The 26,434-nt window shown below is 55.0% G+C and overlaps 1 protein-coding gene across 3 annotated transcripts in view; it reads right to left on the bottom strand.

Moving 5' to 3' along the window:
• Positions 1 to 26,434, bottom strand: part of PPP2R2B (protein phosphatase 2 regulatory subunit Bbeta) — a 99,802-nt gene that overhangs the window by 9,242 nt on the left and 64,126 nt on the right. For all 3 annotated transcript variants that reach the window (XM_063348814.1, XM_063348815.1, XM_063348816.1), the window contains 5 exons: positions 18,233 to 18,330; positions 16,697 to 16,862; positions 14,293 to 14,405; positions 2,942 to 3,119; positions 1,258 to 1,422 (listed from right to left, as the gene is read on the bottom strand). In XM_063348814.1, coding sequence (XP_063204884.1) covers positions 1,258 to 1,422; positions 2,942 to 3,119; positions 14,293 to 14,405; positions 16,697 to 16,862; positions 18,233 to 18,330 — 720 coding nt within the window. The remainder of the gene's footprint in view (positions 1 to 1,257; positions 1,423 to 2,941; positions 3,120 to 14,292; positions 14,406 to 16,696; positions 16,863 to 18,232; positions 18,331 to 26,434) is intronic.

The following is a 26,434-nucleotide window of genomic DNA, read 5'->3' as shown; positions in this document are numbered from 1 at the left end:
ACCGAAATGTCAGGAAAATGAATTTTGTTTGCTCCTTAATCGTATTCTGATCCTCAGCTGGGAGCTGTCACTGTAGGGCTGTGAGACACAGTCGGGAAAACCAAGAATAGAAAGGTGTGTTTTGCTCAGGATTTGGGAGAACTGCCATTTGATATTTCTGAATCTCCAGACGATTTAAGGCTTCCTCTCCATCCATTTTGCTCCAGTTTAAAACCAGGTATCAGACTGCAACCGCAGCTCAAGACCGCAAAAGCAGTAGCTGGTGTGTAATTCCCTATTGCCTCTAGGAAACCTAAAGCTGAAATACCCGGGTGCTCTCTGGATGAAGATTATCAGCCCTGGGCTCCAGTAACTTGTACTCTCTTTGTGCATGTTCTTCTTGCAACATGATCACAGTTTAAGTACTGAAAATCTCCTTAATTTCCCACAAGATACTGAAGAAAACTCAAACAAGAACAGGAGGCACAGGGGTTTCAGCCACCCCGTCACACAGCACAGCAGCCCTCGCTTCTGCCACATTTCTCTGTCTTTAAGGCAGACACCAAACTCCTTTAGATCTGTCCCGTCTTTGTGCCTTATTTACAGTACCGCGCTCAACACAGAGTTCCAGGAACCGCGAGGGCACAAAGAACAGCAACAGGTATTTACCAGCCCTCCCATAAATGCCGTAGGTGTTCGTGCCAGTACTTTACTGAGCCACTGCTGATAAGCAGAATATTTCCAGTAAGGACCCCCTGACAGGTGCAGGCCGAGCAGGAGCCACGCTTTGCTGGCTGCCTCAGCAGCAGCTCGCTCATCCCATCGGCCGGGGAGGACCAGGGACAAGCTCCCCACCTGCCCAGCTTACTCCAGGTTTTGAGGGGGCTTTTCTGCACATCCTGACCACAGTCGACAACAGGACAGGAGGCTATTTGGACAAACGGCTTGAAGAAATGCAGCACTCCCTGTCTCCCGGCATCGACAGCTCTGTAGCTGCTGCGCACCGACATCCAGCCACCCCTCACACGCAGAGACCACCCTGGGGTTTTAACACGCTCCCCAGAGGGTGCAGAGCTGGGACCCTTTAGGGGCCGGGCAGGACCGAGGGCAGGCGGCCATGGGAACGCCGAGGGGCTGGCAGGACCACGGCCCGGCACACTGGAGGGAGGATGGGGGCAGGTGGCAAGGGAGATCTGTGCCCAGGTCAGTCTTCGCGCTCCCTTTTTTGGGCTCTTCTAACCCAAAGGGGACTCTGTCCCAGCCGTGGGCCGTACTCACACTTGGCATGGCGGTCGCAGAGGGCGGAGGTGCGCATGTCGCACAGCCGGATGGTGCCTTTGCTGCTGCTGTAGACGAAGGTGTTGCAGTGGTGCGGGTGGAACTCGGCGGCCGTGATCACCTCCGTCAGCTCCTCCATGTTGGCCGGTTTGATGTCCACGATGTCTGGCAGGGCGAGTCAAGGAGCCCCCCACAACCCGATGCAGACCCCGCTCCTCCCGCTGCCCCTCCTGCTGACGTCCCCGGCTCCCGGGCTTCCCCTCGCCCCGTGCAAGTGGGTGTTCCCAGGAGAGCAGCACCGTCCCGGGGCAGCACCGCAGCGCCAAGCCGGGACCAGGCAGCGCCAGTGCTGGGGAAAGCCAACATCTGTCACGTTTTCCATTCAGCTGCAGACCACAGCTCCGGTACCGCAGCCTGGAGCTGCCCTGCGCGGCACAAGACCTGACTCTGCCCATTCCCCAGGCCAGAGTAAATGTCTTCCACTGCAGAGACACCGGCAGGGGTGGTCCCATGGCTCAGCCAAATGCAGCCACACCAGGGACACCCCAGGAAGGGGCTCCACAGCACCAACACACCAGCAAGTCAGTGGGATGGGACATCCGAGTGGACATTTCCCTGGTGGTGACACTTCTCCATCAATTCTCAGCAAGTGTTTTGGGTGCTGCACTTGCACCTTGGCCAAACTCCCGTGGGCCACCTGAACTCCCTGAGGTTTTACCCCAGTTCAGCACTCTTCACCTTCTTCCCCCAAAACCAACACACATTGCAGCTCTGCTCAATAGTGCCCGCTTCAAGCCCCCACCGGCCACACGCCTGTAACTGCTGAAATACTCTCCAGCTGCCTAAATCTGCCACATGCCCTGGGGATTTCTCCGTAGAAACCACTATATAAATACCACCAATGATTAGTGCCCCGTTGCTATTATTTCTGATGCGGCTGTTACAAGGGTGACTGGCACGACCTCATTTATACGACTGTGACTGGCAGCCTGTCACCCCGCTGCAGGGTATAATGGAAACTGCACGATTAATATTTCCTCTCTTCCTCTTCCCCAAGGCATCTGTCTTCTCCATCACCCGCAGACCCCCCTCCCTCCTGCCAGCCCCACACAGACCCTGCAGGCAAATTCAAAAACGTGTCACCCACACGGGGAGGCAGCAGTGGTGACGATGCCAGCTGAGCCCTGCACCGTAGAGGGAGCGGCTTGGTCCGATGGCCGAATGTGCCCACCGGAGACAGCCCAGCGTCCTGCTGGTGTCCCGACTCTGCATGGGCAGAGATGAGAGGGACGTGCCTTGGTAATGGCACCTGGGGACGGGATTTCAGGTGTTCTGTAGTCGGCTGCACCATTTCATTCTCCTGAGCCCCTGTGAGCCCCTGCCAGAGGGTGAAGCTCCTGCTCCGAGGAACCGTGATGGGGCCAGGCGAGATGCTGGGCAGACAACACAGCAGACAGGGGCAGGCTCTACTGCTTCCCGCAGAGCTGGACCTCACAGGTCCCCCCTCCGCCGCTCACCTTCACCAGGGACCTGCCTCCCATCCAGCCTTCTCGTTCTCCCACCCACATGTGCCCATGTCGGGGCTCCCAGGGCTGTCACACTCCACTTTCCAGCCCAGGCACCTCCCTTATTCCTGCTCTGGGACCACCCCAGGGGCCGCAGGGTGGCGCGCACCAAAGGATACTAAAACTTTGATTTGTGATTTCAAAGTTCCACAGGTTTATCCTCAGGTCGTCCGCCGACATGTAGGTCTCGTAGTCGCTGTTGACGGAGATGGAGTTGATGTGGTAGGTATGAGCATTGGCAAACACCCGCCGGGGGGTGGCCTCCACCATCAGGTCCATGGGCCGGAGCACAGGTACCTGCGGGACAGAAGCAGAGCGTCAGCACCCAGGGACAGGGTCCGGCCGTCCCACCCAACCCACACCAGCACCCGGCGCCGGGGGACACCCCCAGGGCCACAGCAGGCGCCCGCAGAGCACCGGCTGCCAGCGCTCCATCCCACCCACATCTTAACGCTCTCACCATGGAAACCTTCCTAAGTGTATGAACAGAGGGACAAGCAGACACGAAAGCCTTTTACTTTTGAAAGAGGCACAGTTAGATTGCTGTGAGGCAGCCAGAGCCCAGTAAACCGGGCTTGGTCTCTGCTGCAGCAGCCCCTCCTTCTTCGAAAAAAAAAAATAAAAAACACTTCTGCCTTGTTTTGTCACTGTTAACCGGAATCTGAAATTCCTGGAGCATTTCTAACAGAAATACGTTTCTTGAGAGAGCCAGTCAGCACAGATTTTTCTTTTAACTTTTTTTTGCATTGCTTCAAAGTGAAGTGACGGTGGTAAGAGATGAGAAGAGACAGGGAAAGGGAACACACGGGGCAGGGACAGATGGAGGGACTAGAAACAGAGATATACACGTTCGCCTTTGGATTAATAAGCATAACTCATGTAAACATCGGGGGAAGGAGGAATACGGTAAGAATGGCATATGCAAGGAGCGGTGTAAGTAATAACTTCAGACGTAACGCTCTTAAGGCAACTTAATACACTAGAAAGGTGTCAGTCCTGCACTCCTGTTTGCCAGTGAGCTATTCCCTCCAGCTACTTCATTACTGTGTATATTATCTGTGCGCTGCCCAAAGAGATTTCCCATGGCTGCAGAGGTGGGGACGGGAGTGTGACAGCCAGCTCGAGTGACACTGGAGCACAGGGACTGCCAGCTCAGAGCCTGAGCTTAATGTGACGAGCCTGCCTGCTAATTCAGCCTGACACAGCCAATGATGCATCGTTTGCCGCTGAAGGACTCTGCTCAGCCATCTGGGGACGGAGGCTTGCGTTTTGCTCAGGGATTACAGGAGCCGGGCTGTCACTCAGACACTCGGAAGCATGACGATTGTGCACAGGGAAAGGGCTCAGTGGTTACACCAGGCCTCAGCGGGCAAAAAATAAGTTCAGCAAAGGCTTCAGCAGAGGATTTCACTCGGCGAGGTGATGTTGTGTGGCCTGACTGCAGCGTGGGGTCACGCCACAGGCCAGTCCCATCCCAGCCAGAGCCCTGCCATGCGCAGAGCCTGGGGCTGAGCCATCTGCCACTGCCAGTGCCCGGCACAACGCCCTGCCCGCTTCTTATGGGCAGCTACTCACAGTCACAGAGCTAAGAGAAACTCTTCAGCCAAGAAAATTCTCCACATGTACCTCAGAGCCAAATCCTGGGGAGTTTTTTGTGTCTGGAACTTGGTCCAGCACCAGGTAAAACCCCACGAGAGGAACAAACCTGGTCATCCCTGAGTATTTTGTTAAGGCAGGATTTTTTATCTGGTATGGTGGCAAGAATTTGCACTGGAATATAGAAAAGCAAGTGTCCATGCCCCTTTTCACCATGTGCTGCCAGCTGTTGCTTAAGGGTATCAACAGTCAGTGTTTAAACCTGAAGGCACTGACATTTTGAGGCAGGAGCAGCCGGGAACGCACTGGGAGCACACACGGGCTCAGGGATCTCATCCCTCGGCAGCAGAACCCTGCAGGGGAGGCAATTTCCCATCTCAGGACAGCCAAGGGGAGTGGCTGCCCAGCGCAGGGTGTCCCCAGCCTGGGTTTAATCTCTTCTCCACCAAAGCCCACCCCGAATCCAGCTGGGAACGCCACCACCATGAGGGAGGCCAATATGAGTCCATGCTAACAGCCCGAGCCCCGTGCCGGCACTGACGCGCACTCACCGACACGGGAATGCTGGCCAGAGAAGAACCGTCTGCATCCCTCGTCCCACTCATCCTCGCTCATCCCCACCGCTCCCTCTTGCCTTGTGTGCTGCCTGGTCCCCAGCACTGTGACCCCCTGCCCTGGAGCCCCTTCCAGCGGCCGGTGGACGCTCGCATTACATTCCTGCTTATCGTGCAGCAACGGAAAGGAATGTGTCTGAGGGAAGAGCCCGCAGCCACACTGTCCCCAGCCCAGCTGGGCAGGCAGGGCGGCAGCGGTCAGTGACAGCGAAGAGAAACTCCTAATGAACAGGGCAACATGACAGCAACTGAAACTCGGTCTTTTTTTTTTTTTTTTTGAAGCACACGGAGTCCAAGGCAGTGTCCACCCAAACCACCCGGCTGCCCCCAGCATTGCCATGGCAATCCTCAACGGCGCAGAGACCTCCTCACTGCATCCCTCCTTCAATTACGGAGCCAACCTGCAGGGCAGGCGCTGGTATTATATATACCCATTATTAAAGGGTAATTCAGTGTAACAAACCGCATCAAGTACATAGAAAGGCTGTCAAATAAAATAAACCACTAATAAATTAAATTAGCTTCTGTTTTAAGGAAGGGGGGGAATGCCAGTCATTTTTCATCTGAAACAAAATATGTCTTAATTTTTCTCCCTGCCTTTAGCAGGCACCCCCTGCAAAAGAGCCGGTCCCACTCATTCAAAGCGCACATGACACTCTATTCCTCTCTCCTTGTCTGGCGAAGGCTTCCCCTTTCCAGAGTTAATGAGGCACTAATCCTCCCTTGAGCTGTAAAATTCATTTTCTCGATGGTTGGAGGGTGGAAGGAGCTGGAACGCCCTGGGCCTGTCCCACCACCGGTGCTGCATGTCCCTCCGCCACCTCCAGCCCCCGAGCGAAGGACCACGGCATGGGTGATGCCGTGTCAGTCATCGCTACTTTGCCCCCTGCTCCCATCAGGTTTCCCCCTTTCATTGTCTGTCATGTCGACTGTCACCAAGCGCTCCCTACTCCTGAGGGAAAAGCTTCGTGTAGCAGAGCTTCTCCTCGTCATTTACAGCGCTGACGGCCCCGATGGCTGAGGCCTGAAGACATGGAGAGATTTCTTAGGAAAACCTCATCCTCTGCCCAGAGGTGCTGTACGGCACGTGGAGATTTCAAAACACAAGCCAATATGCAGGGGAAAAAGAGTAAGGCCTCAGCTCCCGGGGTGCCATGGCCACGTAACCTGCCACAAGCACAAGTCCAGCGAGTGCCGTGTTTGAGCTGCCCGTTACTGGGGGTCTGACTGGTGACACAAAGCCCCCAGCACAGCGAAATGGCAATCAACTGCCTACACGCAAGGGAAAGCGCTGCTGGGAATCCTCATGGGACATGCTGGGGGCCAAAAATTCCTACCGGTTGTGATGATGACAGGGTGGCCTCATGCAGGGACAGCCCAGTGCCAACAAGCAAAGCCGCGATGCTGCCTCTGCCCCGCAGAGCTGCCGCAGCCGCCCAGCGTCGCCCTGCTGTGGGTCTCGCGCCCACCCCTGCACCGACTGCTGGCCGGGGCAGCCGGGGCGGAGGGCGACCGCAGACTCGCAGCACTGGGACCACACACTCGCTTCTGGGAAACGGAGAAGGAGGTTTTGCTCCCAGTCACCTCCACAGAAATCCCCTCAGCACAATGGAGCCACACTGGACTTGTGCTGAGATCCAAATCTGACCCAGAGTAGGAGCCGTTAAAAAAGAAAACCAATAAATAATCCATTTAGGCGTCTATCTGGTCCCCGCCTCGTCAGGGGTTCCCAAGCCTCAGCAGCAAGGGCAGCTGAAGCTCCGCAATCGCCTGCTATGTGCAGTGGGATGGGCAGCAGGTCAGCACGGCAATGCCCACGGCCGAGCAGCTCCCACCGCCCGGCGTGCTCGGTTGGCTGGTCCCTAACCGGCGCTGCTGTACCCAGCGCTGCCATCCTTTCTCCTGCACCGACAGCAGGACAAACTGCCCTCTCGACACGAGCCAAGCGGTGGCGGTGCCAGGCACAGCCCCGTCCCACTGGCCCATCCGCCCCTGCTGCACTGCTGGCCCCGCAGCCCCGGCGAGCTGGCAGGATTTGGCCAAGTGGAACTAGTCACAGCCAGAGCCCAGATTAACCCCAGCCTTGGGTTTGCAGGAAGGAAAATGTAATCCAGCTCCCGGCAAATCGGAGAGCAGAGTGAGCTGCACAGGGATAAATCCGGCAACGTTCTTTGCCTGCTCCAGCAGCTGAGCTCCTCCGAATGTGCTCCCCGATGTTTACTGCTCACCTACAAAAGGCGTATTCTGTAACTGGCCAACGCTGCCTGTGGATTAACATTTTGCAGACAAAATGTGTGTCAAACACTACTTTCATGGCAGACTGGCAATTTCATGCTCTTCAGGATTCCGTCTTATTGGACCTTCCCCATGAAGTGTGGAAGGTACCTTCCCCTGGGAGGATAAACCTGCTATCTCATTACCGGCCCATGTAGCTGATAGAGCTTCTGGTTTCATCTCTTTTCCCCAGTCGTTTCCCTCCTCCCTGCTTAGCATCACGCTAACACCGCTGCTTCTGTCGCCTGCTACCGAGCCTTTTTTCATACAATGAAATACAGGCACAGACTTGATGCCAACCAAAGATTCGTCTCTACGTCTGCAGGTCCAAAAGGTGCAGGCTGCCCCAAAAGGGTCTGGGTCCCAGCTGAGGGGCCAGGAGAAGGGGAAGAATCACGGACCCCAGGTCTGCAGGGAGTCTGGTGGGAGCGTGTCCTGCCCAGCAGAGCCGCCAGCCGGAGCCGTGTCCAGCTGCTAAATGACCGCTGGCACTCCGCAGGGCTCCAGCACTGGGGTGACCCACAGAAAGGCGTCACACCGTACCCGTCTGCGTGCCGACACCCCAGCGCACCATGGCCGTGGGGACGGTCCCTGCCCTGCCTGCCCTGTGCCCACTCCCGCAGCCCCCAGCCCCGCATCCGGGCAGAAGCAGGGCTGTCTCGTCCATCTGTCCACACTTGGATGCCCTGGCAGAGGCCAACGGGAGCCATTTGTGGCGGCGGGTCCCAGCCGCAACAGGGATGGGTCGCAGGAGCGTCTGCGGGGCTCCACTCCATCGGCACCGAGGTGCGAGTTCAAGGCCTGAAGTTAGTCCCCGTGGGCCGACGGTTCGGGCCACCAACACAAACACCCCTCCCCAAAAACGGGGCCAGTTCAAGGGGTTTTGGTGCAGGGCTGAGCATTGACTGCAAGTGTCATTCCACATGCAGCCCAAATCATCCCAGATTTCACATTCTTTGCATATTTTTATAGCATGATAGGATTTTTTTTTTGTTTGTAACTGAGAATTTGTTCTAGTTCAGCTATTACACTCCAAGATTACTTTTGCCATCCATCTGTACCAAAACTCTGAAATAATTCTGCAGCTATCTCAAAAGAACAAACAGGACATTTTTCTTATTTGAAGTTCAAAATCCTGAACCATTCATGCCACTCTCATTACATTCCCCTTAACGATGTTTGAAAACGTATTTTTAAACTTTCTTCCACTGAAAAAGAGCCAGCGTCAGTAAAGCCCCACCTAGCAGTTTACAACTTTCCTACTTTTCCAGGGAGAAGTGTGTAGAAGCACAGCCACGTTACCAAACACAAATTCAAAGCAATCCAAACCCATTTGATAATTCTGCCCGCACATTGTTTTTACAGTACGTCTAGACACAGATACCAGCAGAGTAATTGCTGTGGAAAAAAAGATCAAAAAAATAGCTGAAAGGTCAATTCTGGTCATCAGCATTTCAAGGCGAGTTTACAAATATTAAAAGGATGAATAGTGAGTTTTCGCCAGAAAAGAAAGAATTCAGCTCATGACCTGGGCAAAACCAAAAAAATGACAAAAGCAGCAGCAAAACACGTTCCCTCATTTCTTTTCAAGTTCCCACGGAGTGATGCCGGCAGCGGTTCGGGCAGCGCAGGCCGGCGGGGTGGCAGGGCAGCCCCCATGCTGCAGACTGGCTGCGGCCAGCGCCGTGTCCCCGCACCCCGCCAAGCCCTCCTGCACCCTGCGGCCGTGGCGCGAGGGGCTGCGCTGCCTGGCACGGAGGAACCACCGTCCCCCAGCCCCGCGGCCTGGCCGTGCCCCCACCAGGCCCAGCCAAGTCCTTCCGTCCTCCTCCAGGGTGTTGCTTTAGGAGCGAGAACAACCAAGTGCCTCCAGCCGGCAAACCCCACCGGCCCCCGGCACAGCGCGGCATCCCCGGAGGCGGCACTGCTCGGGTAGAGGGGCCAGGCTGCCAGCGGGCAGCCGAGCATGCAAACGCTACACAGTGAGCTGCTGTAGAGCAACGTAAGCCACTAATGAAAATGAGAAAAGTCCTTTTTTTTTTTTTTTTAATTTCTGTGGCAATGGTTTGATGGCGATCGTTTGAAATTGATTAGTTCTGCCATGTGCATTTTATAGCCAAAAAAAAGCCTAATGTTTCACATTACTTTGTCATTTAAATGATAATGTTTTGGAGAATGCATACAAGGAAAGGACAGACAAATCTCCTTGCTGGGGCAGCAATGCAGCAGCGCGGCAGTTCCCTTCCGCAGCATCCCCCATCCCCTTCCCTCTCCCGTCACACAGCCCCGCTCGGGGGCTGCCCACGGCTGCACCGGCTGCATCAGGAACCCAGCACAGCCTCCCCAGGAGCCAAGAAATCCGAGTGCTTCCACAAAATGGGAGATATAAACCAGAATTTATGAGGGATTTTGCTGGAACTGAGAGAGTCAAGTGGTAGCTCTTAATCAGAGCGAGCTTTGTGACAGCTACAAACACCAAGGACCGGGCACGTCGATGCACTTGCTCATGGCACTCACATTGCACTTGGCCTGGGAGGGTCGTTCCTCACCCAGGGAGTGTCCAGGGGAGACCACAGAAAACCACCCTCCGTACCACGGCAATCTCCCGAGTCGTCCACAGCCTGGGTGAGACAGGACCCTGCTGCCCCGGGAACCGGTCCCTGGGCTCGTTAGTGCACAGCAGCCACTTTGCAGGGTGCTTCCTTACGTACCAGCACTTTAAAGTGCTTGGGGCAGAGATCAGCTGGCCGGGGCAGGGAAGTTGTTCCCCACTGGTGTCTGAGCTGGTTTCCTTGGGAGAGGAGGGGAGGTGGCAGCAGCCCCTCCTGCGAGCCCCCGCCAGCCCCAGGGAGCACTGGCTACCTCCCCTGCAGATGGAGCAGGGACCCGGTGGAGTCAGAAATCCCAGCCTGGCTCGAGAATGGACGGCGGCCTGACATGAGAACATCCTTCAGCAGCGGCCCCCACCCGGCATGTCGGGGAGGCAGGAGCGCGGTCCTGTGGCGCTTGGAGCCCTGGCGCCACGGGCCAAGGCAGCACCGGCAGCACAGCTGGCTGCTGCTGCTTCTCTTCAGACAAACAACATGCAGATCAGACCCTCTCTATGGAGAAGGGAAGCCCAGGAGCCGCCTCTCCCTGACGCGTTCTCCCAGTTTTGCTCATCAGAAGCAGCATCGGCCTCCGGCCGTGCACAGCACCTGGGTCCACCGCCTCCGGCAGGGACGGCACCGGCGGGAGGATGCACGCCGGTGTTTCACCGCAGTCTGACTGCCGCTGTGCACCATCAAAGCAAACACATCCTCTGTTTAAAAAGATTTAAGCCCTGGATATTATTTATGTTAATTATTTCTTGCACACATCCCTCGGCGTAGGTACGGCTGTACACCGAGCAGCACTCGAGAGCTCGCGGAGGCTGTGAAATGAGGCTGAAGGGCTGTAGCAATTAGACTGGGGGCTATCCAAATAAGCACAGCTCTTCTAATGACAGCAAAAGGCCTCCTTTACTGTCTGAGCAGAGTTAAATATTCCTTTTGCACTATGTGGGTTAGAAATTCCTCAGAGAACAAAGCGCATTAAGTACATTTAAACCGTTATGACAAATGGCTAAGAGATGATTGCAGCAAGGCGGTTTTAAAACCCTTTTTCACTTGTCTGTGGCCAAAAGTTAAACTGTGGATGGATGTGGCTTTACTCCAAAGCGCGAGCATCACAGGACAATTAAACGTCAAAGATACATAAGGCTGCAGCAAAATGGTTACTACTGTGTAAATATCTGTCTAAGCAAAATCATCAAAACGTTAGATCAAACTGGGGCTGGCGGAAGACAGCAGGCGTTGCGCAGGCAGATACTAATAACCGTAATGCTGAGCACTTACACCGTGTTTTACCTCTTGCCGCTGCTGTGAAGCAGGAGCTGTATCTCACAGCGCAGCGGGAGACACCCGGGTAGCAACTCCTCCAGCCACGCAGCATCAAGCTGCTCCCGGGAATAAATGGACCGAAAGTAAAACGAAGGCTGAAACTTTCGAAGCAGACGGTGGACTGCAATAAATAGCATCCAGTTCTCAGACATTTCAGTACGACTTTCTACAGGGGAAAAAAGTCAGAATCCCCTCCTTCCCTGACAAACTCCAGTGACTGCTGCCGTGGGGGCCAGCAGGGCAGGGGCAGGCGGATGCCCAGTGGGTGGCTCGCTGCCCCAACCCCGCACACGGCCCCCGCACGCTCAGGGCTGGCCCACATCCTCAGGAACTCCCCGGCACCGCACAGCCCAGGGCTGGAATCGCATCAGCCACGCTGTCGGCATCTCTGCGTCCCTGCCCCTCCTCGGGGACACCCCGCTGGGCACCGGCAGTGACGGATGGGCTGCATGGTGCAACTTCAGGTCGAGCGCTTGCAAAAACACACGGGCTGATTTTCGGCTCCACTTAGCCCTGCGGCTGGCAACTGAAGCGCCAGGACGCGGTCAAACACAATCAGCTCACGCCAGCAATCAATAGCGAAGATAAGCGCAACGATTATTTATTTATTTTCATTACCACATCGCCCATGCGCCCTGCCGAGGCATCATTACCTGCACCGCAGGCCCCGATCGACTGGCGGCCACTGCCCCCCAGCGCAGCGGGACCAGCCAGGGGAGCACAGGGGGGTGGGAGCCCGACCCGCCGGCTCGGCGCTGTGGCACCCCCTGCACCCACCCCCAGGCAAACACCAGGGCTGACTGTACCCCCACCCCAGTGTCTCTGGCACAGGTAAGGGAAGGAGCAGCTGAACCATGGCGTTACTCCCTGGGCACACACAGCACTGAAAGCCGATGCGAGGGCGGCAGAGCTGGCACCGCGTGCAGGACAGGACACAGTGCCAGGGGGCCAGGGCCACCCGCTGCGCTTCTCCTGGCCTCCCTTTGCCCAGGGCCACCCGCCGCATTCCTTGTGGCCTCTCCTTGCCCAGGGCCACCTGCCATGCTCCTCGTGACCTCCCCTTGCCCAGGCAAGGGGGAATCCACCAGCAGGTCCGGGCAGACAGAGCTGCAGCACACATCCCCCCGTGCTCCCCATACCTGGCAGCGTGGGATGGACCGGCCGGTGGCCACTGCAGGTGAGACGGACACGGTGGCACCCACAGAGCTGATAGCCAGGTCAACCCAACAGATAGAAATGCATTTTCAAAAGGTTAAAAAGTTTCACTTTGAAACACCGAAACTCTGTTCCCATGATGAATTATTTTGCTGAAGAAGTTACACTGATGGCACTTTTAATACAGTTTGTGTTGGAAAAGAAAAGAAAAATGCATTACTTTTATCCTGGACTCTTGACTCACTTCACTGCCCCCAGAAATTCAATGTTCTTAAAGAATACACTAGAAATAAAAATAAATCAATATTCAAAAATCGCTCCCCTTTGAATGCTGACCTTGCGTTTGCTGTTTTGTGGGGCTCCCAGCAGTGTTTTGGGGTGCCCAGGAGGCCCCTGGGCACGGGACCGATGCCTACAGCTGCCTGCAGCAGAGCTCGGCACAGGCACTGAGACAGCAGATCTAGGCAAAACGGCGACCGCAGTTCCTCAGCAAGCCCAGGGCTTTCCCAGTGCTTTTGGCCAGAGAAGGAAGGACTAACTGGAGTTCCGCCCCTTCACGCTGCCTCCCAGCCGGGCAGAGGGCTGATAACCCCAGCTCCGACATCCCCATTCCCAGCAAACTCCTCCAACGGCTGTCTAGGTAACAGCGTATTAGGCTGAAAATGCTGCCTGAAACATGACAGCAGATACATATATACATGAAATAAAATGTTTTCTTGCTCTGTAAAGAAAAATGCCTGCCAGCCACCAGGAGCAACTCAGTTCGGAGACGAGAATTAACTACCTGTCGGGTTCTCAATGGCTTCATCTGCAATGGAACTGTAAGCCATAAAAGTGAGCCAAGGGTAATCATAGGAACAATTTTATATATATAAATATAAAAACCCCAAGTACTCAAAATGCAAATTCTGACAGGGTGTTAATAAATTACAAGCTGGTCAAGTCTGATTAATGTCATGACAAAATTCCTGCATACTTAGCATTTCTCGGACTATGGGTTAAAGGAGTTACTCTCTGTTTCTGCTCTAGCATCAAGCAGAGGGGAGCACGGCTTCTCCCCGTTTGCAGAGGGGCACCCCGCTCGCTGCTGGAGCCCACACGCGACGGGTCTCCAGCACTGCCTGTACCCGCTGCCTGTACCACCTGTACAGCTGCCTGTACCCGCTGCCGGAGCTCCCTGGGGCACAGGGTGAGCTCTGATCGAATTAACAGGGCGCGCACAGCCTCGGGCCAGAGCTGGCTCTTTACATGCAGATGAAATATCATGAACACTAACCCCAGGGCAGCGCGGCCAGGTGCGGCAGCTGCCCGGGTGGCAGAGTGATGCCCAGCAGCCGGGTGCTGCCGTGCCTCGTGCCTCCCCTTGCCACACACTCCCAGGGGCCGCTGCTTTAATGGGGTCTGTGCATCCATCCCCCTCGCAGTCCATGGAAAACATAGCCTTAGGTGTTTGCATTTTATTTGGGAGGCCGGTTTTAATCTCCTTAGGCTGGGAGGAAAACTCATTTAGAGAAGTCTTTATGCTCCCAAAGCAGAAGTTGCGCTTGCGAATGCACTAGGAAGGGAGGGCTCATTAACTGCCTCCTCGCCAGGATGGGTGTGCTGGGCGGCGCAGCAGCAGCACCGGGGTACCGACATGAGACGAAACGCAGTGCTTCACAGCACAGCTGCCCAGAGCCGGCATAGCCCAGGCACCGTTCCGGCACCAGCTCCCTCCTCCGCTCCCGTGCTCACACATCAGCCAAAGTACGGGCCTCCAAAACAAGGCGCATGCTCCTGCCCTCCGACATCGACCTGGCACATCAAGCCAGCACTACCAGTACTGCAGCACGCAGGTGACACCAGCAGCAATTTTAATCCCAGACCCTGAACAGAAAGGCTCCTTGACAGTCTGGGACTGCCCACACTCACCCGCAGCATGGTGATCATGGAGGGGTCTCGGAGACGGCCATCCTCATCCTTGAGATTGTATCCCTCTGGCCTCTTGTCCCGCTCGCTGACCTTCCATAGCTTCACAGTCTTATCTGGGGGCAGGAGAGGAGAGCGTTACACCCGGCTGCTCCCCCTCTGCCCGCTGACCGACACATCGAGGCCACGCTGGACGGTTTAACAGGGAAAAGTCTGCTGCGTCCCCTCCTGCAGCTTGCTGGAAGTGGGTACAGAAGATGTAGCTGTCACCACAGCTCTTTATCCCCAGAGCTCTGGGTTTTCTGTTCCTGCCGGACAACTGCCGGCGTGTTTATACCAGCGGTAAGGAGACGGTTGAACAACAGCACTATTGGATTAATGGAGAAATAATAGGAGAAGGGATTTCCCAGGGCTCAGAGCCTCAGGTCATGCCTTGAACGTTGGTATTTGATATATCGAGTGATGGGACAAATTACCCAGGTGCTGGCAGAGGGACAGGGCAGCTCGGGTGGCACAGGGAGGCTGAACACGACATCCCGGCAATGAGCCAGCGCCACACATGGCCGCTCCGCTCCTCCCTGCCACCAACGTGTGTGTGTCACACACTCATGCACAGACAGGGACACACACCCCTTCCCCACACCTGCCCACCCACTGGAAACCAGCTGAGAGATGACTCCCATATAAGATTTTTCCCTCCTACATGTTCTAGCTCATAGGGCAGTTATCCAGGGGCCACCGGTCACTTTTCAAGCCTAATTTCCAAATTAGTTTAGCTTCTAGTAATTGGGAAGGTGCTAAATACCGAGGATGCAGCAGCTCTCCTAACTCGGCCCCCGCTGTTTGCTCTATTTCTCCTCCTCTTTGAACACCCCCGGCCATCCCTGCTGACCCCCAGCCCCAAGGCACTGCCAGCCCTGCAGCCCCTCAGGGACCACGACAGGAGGGACAGGGACGCCCGGGGGTGGCTCCAGCTGGGTGTCACCCTGCAGGTGCTGGGGTGGCAGCGTCAGCAGCTCCTGCGCCGGCAGCAGGCGCTGGGAGCTCTGCACGGCTTTAAAGCTCACAAGATGCCACAAGGTAAATCATTTTGACCCCAGTGGGGCTCATGCAGAAACCCCGCGTGGAACACGTGGAGCAGGGCAGTGGGCGAGTGGGGGTTCCAGCAATGGAAGCTGCGAGGGAGAAAAGCCGGGGCAGAGGGAACCTCCCCGGCAGCTCCCCGAAGCAGGTGGAACGGTGCCTGTAACTCATCCAAGTCATCCTGACCTTCCCCATCCAGACGCTGTGCAGAGCTCAGCATTTACCAGGTCTGAAAGCAGCTCCGACCTGTCCCCGCAGCTCCCAGCCCCTCTGGGCTCCCACCTGCCCCGTGCCCTGAGCCCCCAGGGAAGGAGCCCCAGAACACATGGGTGTACTCTGAATAATGGTGTTTTCTTTCCTCGCTCCTGGCAGAGACTCTGTCAGTAGTTTATCATCACTTCCACCAGGTTTCATATACAACCATATCATCCGTCTTCATTTTCTCCTTTACACGGCAATTCCAACAGAGTGCCATTAATTTTGTTTTTATTAACCCGCTTTACTTCAGGGGGCTTCTATATATAATGTTAGTTTAACAGTAACAACAAAAAGAAACAGCATAACACGGGAATATTTCTAAAAGAATAATTTTGATAACCTGCTAGCATATGAAGCACCATCCCAAATGGAAAGATAATATCCCTGTTAATCAAAAAACTATTTAAAAACTCAATTAACAGAACATTATGCTCTATAATTAATCTTCATTGCATTTCAATGATTCTCCCCCCAAATGAGTTTAATAAGTCTTTGAATTTTATTACAATGATCAATAGAGTCAATTCTATAATACAAAATAAGTTGGTTATGGAAGATAATTAGACCCCTCCTTTTCCCCTGAAGTAATTAAGTCACATCCATCTTAAGGTCCCATTCATCCCAAGTAATATTCCTGGATCCTCCTGATATTTATCTGAACATAACATGGAACTGCTGAGCTGAACGCAGCTGCAAATTGAAACAAATCAGGTGCAGTTTTTCTTTTTTTTTTCCTAAAAAAAAAAGAGTTTAAAAAAAAAAAAGAGTTCCCAAGATCCAAAAAATAAAAATATAAGTTGTCAGCAGGGGGAAAAGATTCCCTCCCTTGCAGGGAATGGATGCCGTGAATAAGGACAAAACCTGTTGCACTGGAACCGAGCTCTGCCAGACAGTTCTGGCCAGGTTCCTGCTCGCCCATGACACCCCTGTCACCCTGAAGAGACTTGACATTTTTTAACGTACATTTTTCCCAAAGCAACACTACAGAGCAGGCCCTGCCCGGCTCTTGGGGCCCGGGGATGGAGGCGGTGGGACGGTGCTTGCCCGGCTGCCCACGGCCACGTACCGTTGGTGGAGAGCAGGAAATAGGCTGCGTTTTGCTGCGGGAGCCATCGTATCTTATTGATCTTCTCCTCTATCTCCAAACTCTTCAGGTAATCGAACTCCGGCTCGTGGCTCTGGAAGGTGCTGTAGACATTGTACTCTCCCCTGCGATGGGGCTGGTTTTTGCTCTGCAGGAAGGAGAACAGAGGAGTGTGAGGCTCAGAGAGCCACAGAACACTTTCTTGCTGACCCTGTGGTTCTCTACGGTTTGTCAAGTGATGGTGAGCGCCTGGTCGCGGTGACGCAGCACAGGTCTGGAGGCCAAGGCACGGCCTCTCCTGGCACGGCAGCTCCCACACGCCGGAGTGCTCAGTGGGAACAGAGCCGTAACGGAGCAGGAACAGAGCAGGAACGGAGCCTGCTGTGCTGCTGTCCCTGGAGAACGGCTGGGACCAAGCACCAGCCCCTGCTGGGCACCAGAACCAGCCCCGGGGGAGCCACTGGCACTGTGTCGCCGGCACAGGGAAGCAGCGTTTGCCCCGCAGGTGCTCAAATGTAAAGAAAGAGTAAAGCATCCGTGGAAAGGACGCGATCTCTGCAGGCATGGACGCTGCGCCATGGCTCAGATGCGTAAGGTATCGTGGGTCTGCAAATCCCACACAGTGAACCCAGCACCAGGCTCCGAATGGGGCTGAGGTAATTAAATGAGAACTGTCGTGGAGATGAACTTCCCGCACGCAAACAATGCATTTGGGGCAATGAAGCCACCTTGTCCCATGGAGCGCAGTCCTGCTCCAAAGCAGGAGCTGAACGGAATACACCCGGTGAGACGTTAGGAAGCTTAAAGTTCAAGAAAAGCACTAGAATAATAAAATGAGAGAGAAATGAGAAATGAAATCCTGCTGGAAAGGTTGATGAAGTGTCTATGAGTGTAACCTTTAACCGATCGCTTCTCTCCAGCTTATATAGAAATAATTTTGAGGCAGTAACTTTGAGAAAAATTTAAAACCGTCATTGGACCATGACATTTTTCATGGCCAGGCCTGACTCATCCCTTCCACCGTCAGCAAACACACCCACGGGGGAGGATGGCTCCCAACGGCTCAGACCGTGCAATGCCGCATGTGCCGTGCCAGACCGACCGTGCCAGACCAGCTAACCGGGACGGCTTCGGAAATGTGTCTGGAAGGGAAACGTAATTGTTTCATCCATCTACGCTTTCCAGACATTTTGGCAGTGTCAAAAAGGGTATTGGGGTGTTTTTTTTGGGGGGGTCTATGAGATGGACACCCACAGCACGCTCAAATGCACCGGCCTGATCCAAGTTACACCTGGCTGTAGAGAGCTGCAACCAGAGCAAAAGGAGCAGGAAATGCAACGTGGTTTTGGAAGGCGTTTTACAAGATGAAATCTGGTCCTGCTTATGTTAATAGTCGCTTTTCAGACTGGAGTCTGCCAGGAGAGACCTGAGGTTAGGAGTGACACATACGGATTAGGGAACAGCAGGAAGCTTTTCTTAAAAGGATAAAATGGGCATTTTGCATTCACTGACACTTACCTCCTGCTCACGCTGAAATATTACAACACGGCCCCCCTTGTCCCCTGTTGCTAGTAATTCTCCAGTGTGGTTGAATTCTACTGTAGAGATGATGTCAGCTGGAAAGAAGAAGACAAAGACAATTTAAGTAATGGCAGATTGGCTTTCACAGGCATCTAGAAAGCACCATTCCCTGTACAGCTACATGCCTTGTCAGCGCTTCAACCCCTGTGGGATCTCCATAAATCTCCGTTTTTCTATTGTCTATAATAACAATGGCCACAGCATTTTGGAACTTTGCTGTCATGAACCACGACAGTCCTGCCCCCTTGCCCCTGGCCTGCGCCCCGACGGCCGAATTCAGGGCTATTTCCATCTCCGCGCTGTGCCTGTGCTGAACGCAGCACACATAACCTGAATTGTGCTGAACGCCCGGCAGTGGGGGCGCAGGGCTGGGCGGCACGGCACGGTATGGTATGGTATGGTATAGTACGGTATGGCACAGCATGGTATGGAAAGGCACTGCATGCTCCCCTTGCACCCGGAGGAGCTGCCCCCACCACTTTGGGTGACATGATCGATTTGCCGTCCCCCCTGGTGGAGAGGGAGTGGACGGGTGAAAACACCTTCGTATTCTCCACCCGAACCCACCCGAGACCGCACCAATTCTGCCAGTTTCCTCGGCCCGTTGCTGAATCTCCCATCGTCTATCAAGGTAAATTAAAGCGACGCCTTCCAGCCCTCCGTCACCCCAACAGCCCCCATGCCGCACCGCTCCCCTTCCCACAAACCCAAGTGCCACCACCGGGGGCAAACCCCGCCGGGCAGGGACTGGTGCTCGGCTGCAGTGACACGGAGAAGCGAGGAAACACTCATGGACCTGTGACTTGTAAATGCTTTAATCTACAGTGTTTACCCTTGAGGCAAAGCAAGCAGGAGAGCCGCTAATGATTGGATTTATTAGGCCTATTTTTAGAAGAATGTCAGAGGTTAATTCCACGGCAATTACTGCCCAACTGGTGTTCGCCCACTGCCTGGAGTGCAGCTCTCCGCCAGCACGGGGCCAGGGAGGAAGGAAGGTGGCCTTGGAGCCCCAGTGTTGGTGCAAGACTGATTTTGCGATGAACAGCACTTAGCTATGATAACAGCCAGCTCGCTCCTGCCATGATGACTGACAGGATTTGCATTTCTTTTCCTTCTCATTTCTGCACTCCACAGGGCTGCGCGGGCCCTGGCTGCAACCTCCGCAGCCCTGGGAGGGGCCAGACCCCTCTGCAAAAACCGGCTGCGCCTCAGGGCACCGGCACCCTCGGAGCCCCCCGAGCACCGCCATGATTTCTCTTGATTATCAGCTCTGTCATGTGCCAGCAGAGAAAGCATCTAGGACACATAACCTGAATTGTCCCTTCTCCCACCCATGATTTCTATCGCTCTCAGACACATATTAGAAATCTATCACAGCAGATTAGAAAAGACAAGGAAGAAAAGGCCATCGACCCAGATTCAGAGACCGGCACAGACTTTCGCAGCTGCTGGGAACGCTTCTGATGGTCTCCATCTTCCAGGACACCAGCCGAGATGGCATCCACCAAACACACGCCCTGCGCCGCAGTGTCTCCCACAGGAGGCATCTCAGGGGCCCTTCCACAGCCAAGGGCTCCCCCGAAACACCCCCCTCCACCCTGGAATGGAGTCTGAGCCAGGTGAGTGGCTCTAGAGGGTTTGGGAGTCAGAACCGCCACCACGGCACGCAGCGCCCAGGCAGCCCCCCTGTCCCGGCGGTGAGGGGCTCTCACCAGCACACACCATGGCTCACTGGCACATCGCTGCTCACCAGCACTCACCCCTGCTCACTGGCACACACCGATACTCCCTGGCGCACACCGTGGCTCACCGGCACACACCGTGGGCTCACCGGCACACTGCTGCTCACTGGCACACTGCTGCTCACTGGCACACACCATTACACACTGGCACACACCACTGCTCACTGGCACAGCACGGCTCACCAGCACACACCGTTATACATCGGCACACACCGTGGCTCACCGGCACAGCTCTGCTCACCAGCACACACCGTTATACATCGGCACACACCGTGGCTCACCGGCACAGCTCTGCTCACCAGCACACACCGTTACACACCAGCACACACCACTGCTCACCGGCACACACCGCTGCACTGCACACCACTGCACCGCACACCACTGCACCGTACCCCGTAGCGTTGCCCCGAGCTCAGCACCAACCGGGCAGACGGCGCTGCCGGGCCTCAGTTCACTCAGGCTTCACCCGTCTGCTGCCCATGAGGGGGGTTGTGGGGAAGCAGCCCTCCAGCACGGAGAAACGCAGGACAGGGGAGCAGCCCCGATTTATCCACACTGCCCACCGCGCTGCCTTTCAGGGGGCTCCCCGCTCACGCACTGGATCCTCTCTGTCCCCGACCGCCTGCAAGGAGCCACGTCTGCGGCACTGTGACAATCCAGATGGCTGCAAGCAGGTGAGTGATGAGCTCCGGGCTGCTCCCATTAATACTCGCGGATCTTCCCCATATTGTCCCACCTCTCCAGCATGAAGCACATTTGTAGCGACACGCAAATGCATCCTGAAGTTCATCTTAATTCATTTACAACACTTGGCTGCTGTGAACAGATTTAGGGAGACAATTTCACTGCAGACGGAGATGGAGCTGCAGCAGCAACACCCAAGAGGTGCCGGTGACACCCCGTCCTGCCAAGCCAGCGGAAAGGGGGAGCCGGCGGCTGGACTGGGTGGCACTGGGCTGGAAAGCTCTGCGGCGAAGCACTTTATTCCCTCGCATGGAGCCCTTTTGCCTCAGACAGCCTCTGTGGGCAGCAAAGGCTGCCAGAAAGGTTTCAACCATTTCCTACTAAGGTTAAAAAAAAGGCTGAAAAGCGATGCAGGAGGACCAAGCTCTGCTCCTGCTTACACCAGAGAAGGGCCAGGCTACCTGTGGCAGAGCCGACTGCAGCGCTGGGCATGGACAGTGTCTGGGAGGGATTTCAGTCTTCTGGATTAAAGTCACTGAATGGATTTTGAACTTCTTCAGATCACCTGTTCCTCCTCTCTTGGCTGGGCGTGAGCTATTGGTTAGATACCATTCCCATTTAGCAACCGGGAAAACAGGTCATGGAAGTCATTCAGGGGTTTTTTTGCCCGTTTTCCTTAGGCAATATAATCTACACACACTTCTTCGTTGCTTCTGCTGTTCTTGCACACTCTTTAAAAGCCCTTTTAAGAGATCGCCCCTCTGCCGATAGGTTTATTCCGGGAATGCATCAGACACCATGACGCCTCTGGTCTCTGGGTCCCCATTTCGCATCCAATGCGGACTGGAGGCAACCAGGCACCCCCCGCGGCACCCGCGACTTCCCCGTGCTGTCTGCAAGGTGCTTCCCCCCCTGCACGGCTCCCGAACTAAGCCTCAATACACCGCTAGGTTACTTCGTTTGGGCAGAACAGAAAAGGAGATCAACAACCGGCTCCCACAGTACAGACACGTTTTTGACACTGCTGTTAAACAAGCATCACCATGGAAAACAAATCTCTCCCGTACCCACCCAGTTCTTTAACCTTGGATTCGCTTGACTGATGGGCTGGAATAGCAAGGACCCGCAGAGCCCTTTGCACGAGGGAAACCTTTGCAAAGAGCCTGCACTGAAGCTAGAACCTCAGAAATTAAATTAGCAAAACGTCGGTGAGCAAAACACCCACCTGATACAGTTCCCTTCCTACACTCACCACATTCAGCCAATGCCTCCCAAAGGGCAGGACAGGTATTTTTAAACATCTGTTAAAGGTTGGCAAAGAACACCTGGACAGGGCAAATCCCAGCCATGCTGCTGCCACCGCCCTGCCAGACTTGCTACAGCATTTCAGGGTCCTGCAGAATCAGAAACCAATTTGCAATTTCAAGGAAAGGACGTTGGCTCTAACAAATATAAGAAAAAACATATCCATGAAAAGTTAAGCCAAAAGCCGTGTCCCGTTCTCACAGGTAACAGCATCCACAGCTGCAGACAGATGCCACAGCCAAAATCAAACATGCTCAAGCACTAAGAAGCTTTGTGTTTGGAACCAAACCTGGCTCAGCAGGTTGCGCCAAGCCCCTGTTCAAGCAGAGGTTCTCATTCCCATAGTGGGTGACCTCCACTCTGGTGAGTGTCACGGCGATGTCGTCGGCCGAGCCAGTGTCAGTAGAGGTGATACGTGGAGAACACACCAGGGACGGACTCGGAACAGAAGCTGCAGCAGCAGCCTAGGAACTGCAGAGGCCACGGCCAGGCAGCGTTAATGTGCACCTTTCCTTCTAAAACTCCTCAGTTGAAAATTTAACTGTTTTGCACTATTTAATCTCCATCACCAGCTGCTAGTTTTAGGTCATTCACTTTTCAATGAATTAAAAATAACGTTCTGTACTGCAGTGAGACATTTTTCAGAGGGCACTTGCTCCCTAATGCATCACCTTGTCAGCAGAGCTGTCTGCAACACCGGAGCCGGGCACCACAAGGATGCTCCAGCCACCCCGGCCCCATCACCTGTTGGTTCCGCACCTGCGGGAAGGGGGATGCAGGGCCACAGAACCTCCCGCACCCACCGTTTGCTCATGCCACCACCAGGATTTCAGACAAGGATTATGACAGAGCTTACCTTAAGAAAAACTAACAATTAAAAAACCATCTCATGAGCAGAAATATTCAACCCAACCCAAGCCCCACCACCGCCAGCAGGAGCGTCACGCCCCGGCACCCATGGGCTGGGCTCTGGCTCTTCTCCTTGACATCTCTGGGTAGTAACAAGAGTCTGGCATCGCGCAGGAAAACACCCCCGCGGGGTGAAATGGAGGAGGTTATGGTTGAGGAGCACAGGGCAGCATCGGATGCTTTTCAAAGATGTCTCCTGACAAACTTGGGTCCCTCCAGCACAGGCTGGTCGGTCACGGGCTGCTGCCTGCTCATCCCCACCCACTGCACTTGAGAGACACGACAGGGTGATTATTAATTAAAATTCCCATGTATTCGCATTGAAATGATCAATAATTTATGCCCGGTTCTCCTAAGGTTCCTACAGCAGTTTTGTGACAACAGAAAGGAAAAAAGCTTCTCTCTTTTTTTGCTTTTTCATTTCCTTCATCACCTCCTACACGCTCAGTGCCCCAATGCGGGAATTTAAAGAAAACAGTTTCCATGGAGACCCTCCCCTCCACCGGCACCCACCCGTCCTCCCTTCCCTCAGCATCAGCGCTCCTTCACGCTTTCATGCTAAAAATATCGAAGACGGGATTTGATTTCCGCCGTAGCGATACAGTTTTATGAGAAAAATAGGAAATTTATAATACACACACACCCCCTCCCCCTCTCTGGGTGTGGAGGGAAGGCGTGCTCTCCGTGAGGAATGGGAAAACAAACCCATTATTAAAAAGAAAGAAGACAAAACCAGGGGAGCTGCAGTCGGTGCTGAGACCTGCATTCCCGGAACAGCCCGACCCAGAGCAGGAGGTGCTCGCGCTGAGGCCCCTCTCCTCTTCCTCACCCATGCAGGAGCCCAGGTGCCCTGTGCCCGCTCCCAGAGCATCCCAGGCAGCTCATCCCTGCTCCTGGAGCATCCCAGGTGCCCCATACCCGCTCCTGGAGCATCCCAGGCACCTTGAAACTGCTCCTGGAGCATCCCAGGCACCTCATCCCCATTCCTAGAGCATCCCAGCCACCTCATCCCTGCTCCTGGCACATCCCGCCTGCTGCAGCATCATCAGCAGCTCCCTGCTGAAGGGCCCTGATACTGCCTGTCCTGGCGGGGATGCCATGGGGTCACCACACGTGTCCCACCACACATGCCAGAAGCACATGCCCCCACCTCACACATGATGACACCCATGGCCCAGCCTGTGAGGTGCAGGGCACAGCAGGACAGCCATCAGCCTGGCAGGGGCATCCCCGGGCTCAAACCCGCAGGCAGAGGGGTGACCCCCAGCCCCCCGGGGGGCTCTACCCGCTGCTGTGTGCCCCCGTCTCAGGTCAGCCAGCACGGCTGGCGCAGGGCAGCACCTGACAGCCCATGCCTCCCCCTGACTGGTGGTGTTTTCCAGGGCCTGCCTTGCACACAAGTGCTGAGTTTTTGCCCTTTCTTCCGAAGTCGACCCGTTCCCACTGGCACAGAACAATTTCACCAGGGGCAGGACGGTGCAGCCCACCGCACACTGCCAGATCGCATGGCAGGACTGACCCCATGGGCTACAAGGGCTGCGAAGGAGTGCTCTGCTCTGCTTTCACCGCACAGCAAGCCAGGAAGAGGTTCAAAGTAGGGAAAGCCAGGGAAAAATCCATCTGTGGGTAAGAGTACCCTTCCAGTACCCTTCCCAGCTGAGGTACATGTGTTACAGCAACCTTTAATATCCAGAGCTTGACTGGATGACCCACGATTTTTAATTAGCTTTTCAGAAATGTACTTGCACTGTGTGTACAATGACTACTGAGCGTCCCAGGTGACGTTGCCAGGCAGGCTGGTGGGTGCCGGCTGCGCGGTGGCACCACTGCTGTGCGCTGCCCGTGGGACTGAGCTGCTGCCCCGACCAGCTGCATGCTGATGCCAGGAGGGATGTCAGCGGAGGCTCGTCTCAAGGGCTTGCAGCGTGCCACGGGCACTAGCCTCATGCTAATTGCCAGAAGGTATGCCGGAGCACTGCCAGCCTAAAGCAGGGGACGCGTGAGTCACTGCATGACAGTGTCTTCCCTGGTTGCCTCTGCTCCCATGCCTTCCGCACCCCTGAGAGTCACGCAGCCCTCCCGCGCACCGTCTCCTCCCTCCGCAGGGCAGGACCACGACAGACGCACAAACATTTCTGCACAGCTTTGCTCTCTGCAAGCCGCAGAGAAAACCCTTTAGAGGCAGGAAGAGCATTACTGTAAGCATCATTATAAATTGCCTACAGTGGGAAGGTCATAAACAGCAAACTCTGTGTCTGAGATCCGTAAGTGAGTCAGTCATACAGCTGCAAAATTCGCAGTTTCCAACCCAACAAGACCCAGAGCTGACATCTCCACGCTGCTATGCGTGGTTTCACCCTAAAGCTCGTCTGTTCCTATAAATGTCTCTTACAGCCTGCTCACTCGCCCCAGGCACCGGGATTGGAGAGCTGGCACGTTCTCCAGGTCCTGGTGCTCAGGCGCTGGTACTCAGCCCCTCATGCATAAAACGACCCTAGAGTTTCACTCCCCCAAAACAAGGGACAAGTAGGTGGCTTTGCACTTTGTAGGACAGACACCAATGGGGGACCCCTGCTGAAGTCAAGAGGATGCGTCTATTTACACTCATGCAAGATCTAGGAGAAGAGCATCATGTGGCAATAATTGGGAAAGAAAAAGGCAGAAAATAAAGCTGCAAAATTTTCAGTCATTTTTAGGATTGTTCTTGTTCCTGCCAAAATGTTGACAAAAATACAACAAAACTGTCAAATTTTGACCAGCTTCTTTTCCAAGGAACTGACCGCTGCTTCCCTGCTCTGTGGCAGGGGTCACAGCTGTGGTCCATCCCGTAGGGACACTGCGGGGCGACCCAGACAGGATTTGCCTCTAAACCAGCCCTGACAATCCGTCTCCTTCCCACCATGCAGAGCTTTGCTCTCATTGCTCTCTTTGCTTTTTCACGTACCTACTGAAAACGTGATACTGGACCTTCCGCAGGATCAAACGCCAGCTTTCCTCAGGGCAAGCCCTGTCGCAGCGTCACGAGAGGTTTCCCCAGCGCTGAGCCGCGGGGACACTTCAGCCCCCGCAGCTCCGCTCTGGACCTCAAACCTGACAGTCCCCAAGACCTGCACGTTTTCTGTGACTGAGGACAACCCGCCAGCGCTGGCAGTCCAGGAAGGAAGAGCAACCAGGGCCTGATCCTGGTCACTTATTCCTGCATCTCCCTCCCCCCTGGCTGCTCTCCCAGCGGGACAGGCCTCTCCCGGGGGGGAAGTGGGCAGCCCATGGCCCAGCATCCCCCCACAGGCCCAGGAGTTGTGCAGATGACACCATGGGGCCAGTTTCTTCCCTGATTCCTCCAGGGTGGAGCTCTGCCTTTCCCCGCAGCCCTGACCTCTTCGCTGCTGGCCGGCGTGCTCCTGCCGCTCGGCCCTGCCGGCGGCTGCCAGGGCTCTCCTGACCGCGGCTTGGATTCGGATGCCCCCAGCTTCTTAATATTTGTATAAATCACCCAGCT

The sequence above is a fragment of the Chroicocephalus ridibundus genome, chromosome 11 (assembly GCF_963924245.1).
Source record: "Chroicocephalus ridibundus chromosome 11, bChrRid1.1, whole genome shotgun sequence".
NCBI lineage: Eukaryota > Metazoa > Chordata > Aves > Charadriiformes > Laridae > Chroicocephalus > Chroicocephalus ridibundus.
The sequence above is the reverse complement of the archived record's forward strand: the minus strand, read 5'-3'. Positions and strand labels throughout refer to the sequence as shown.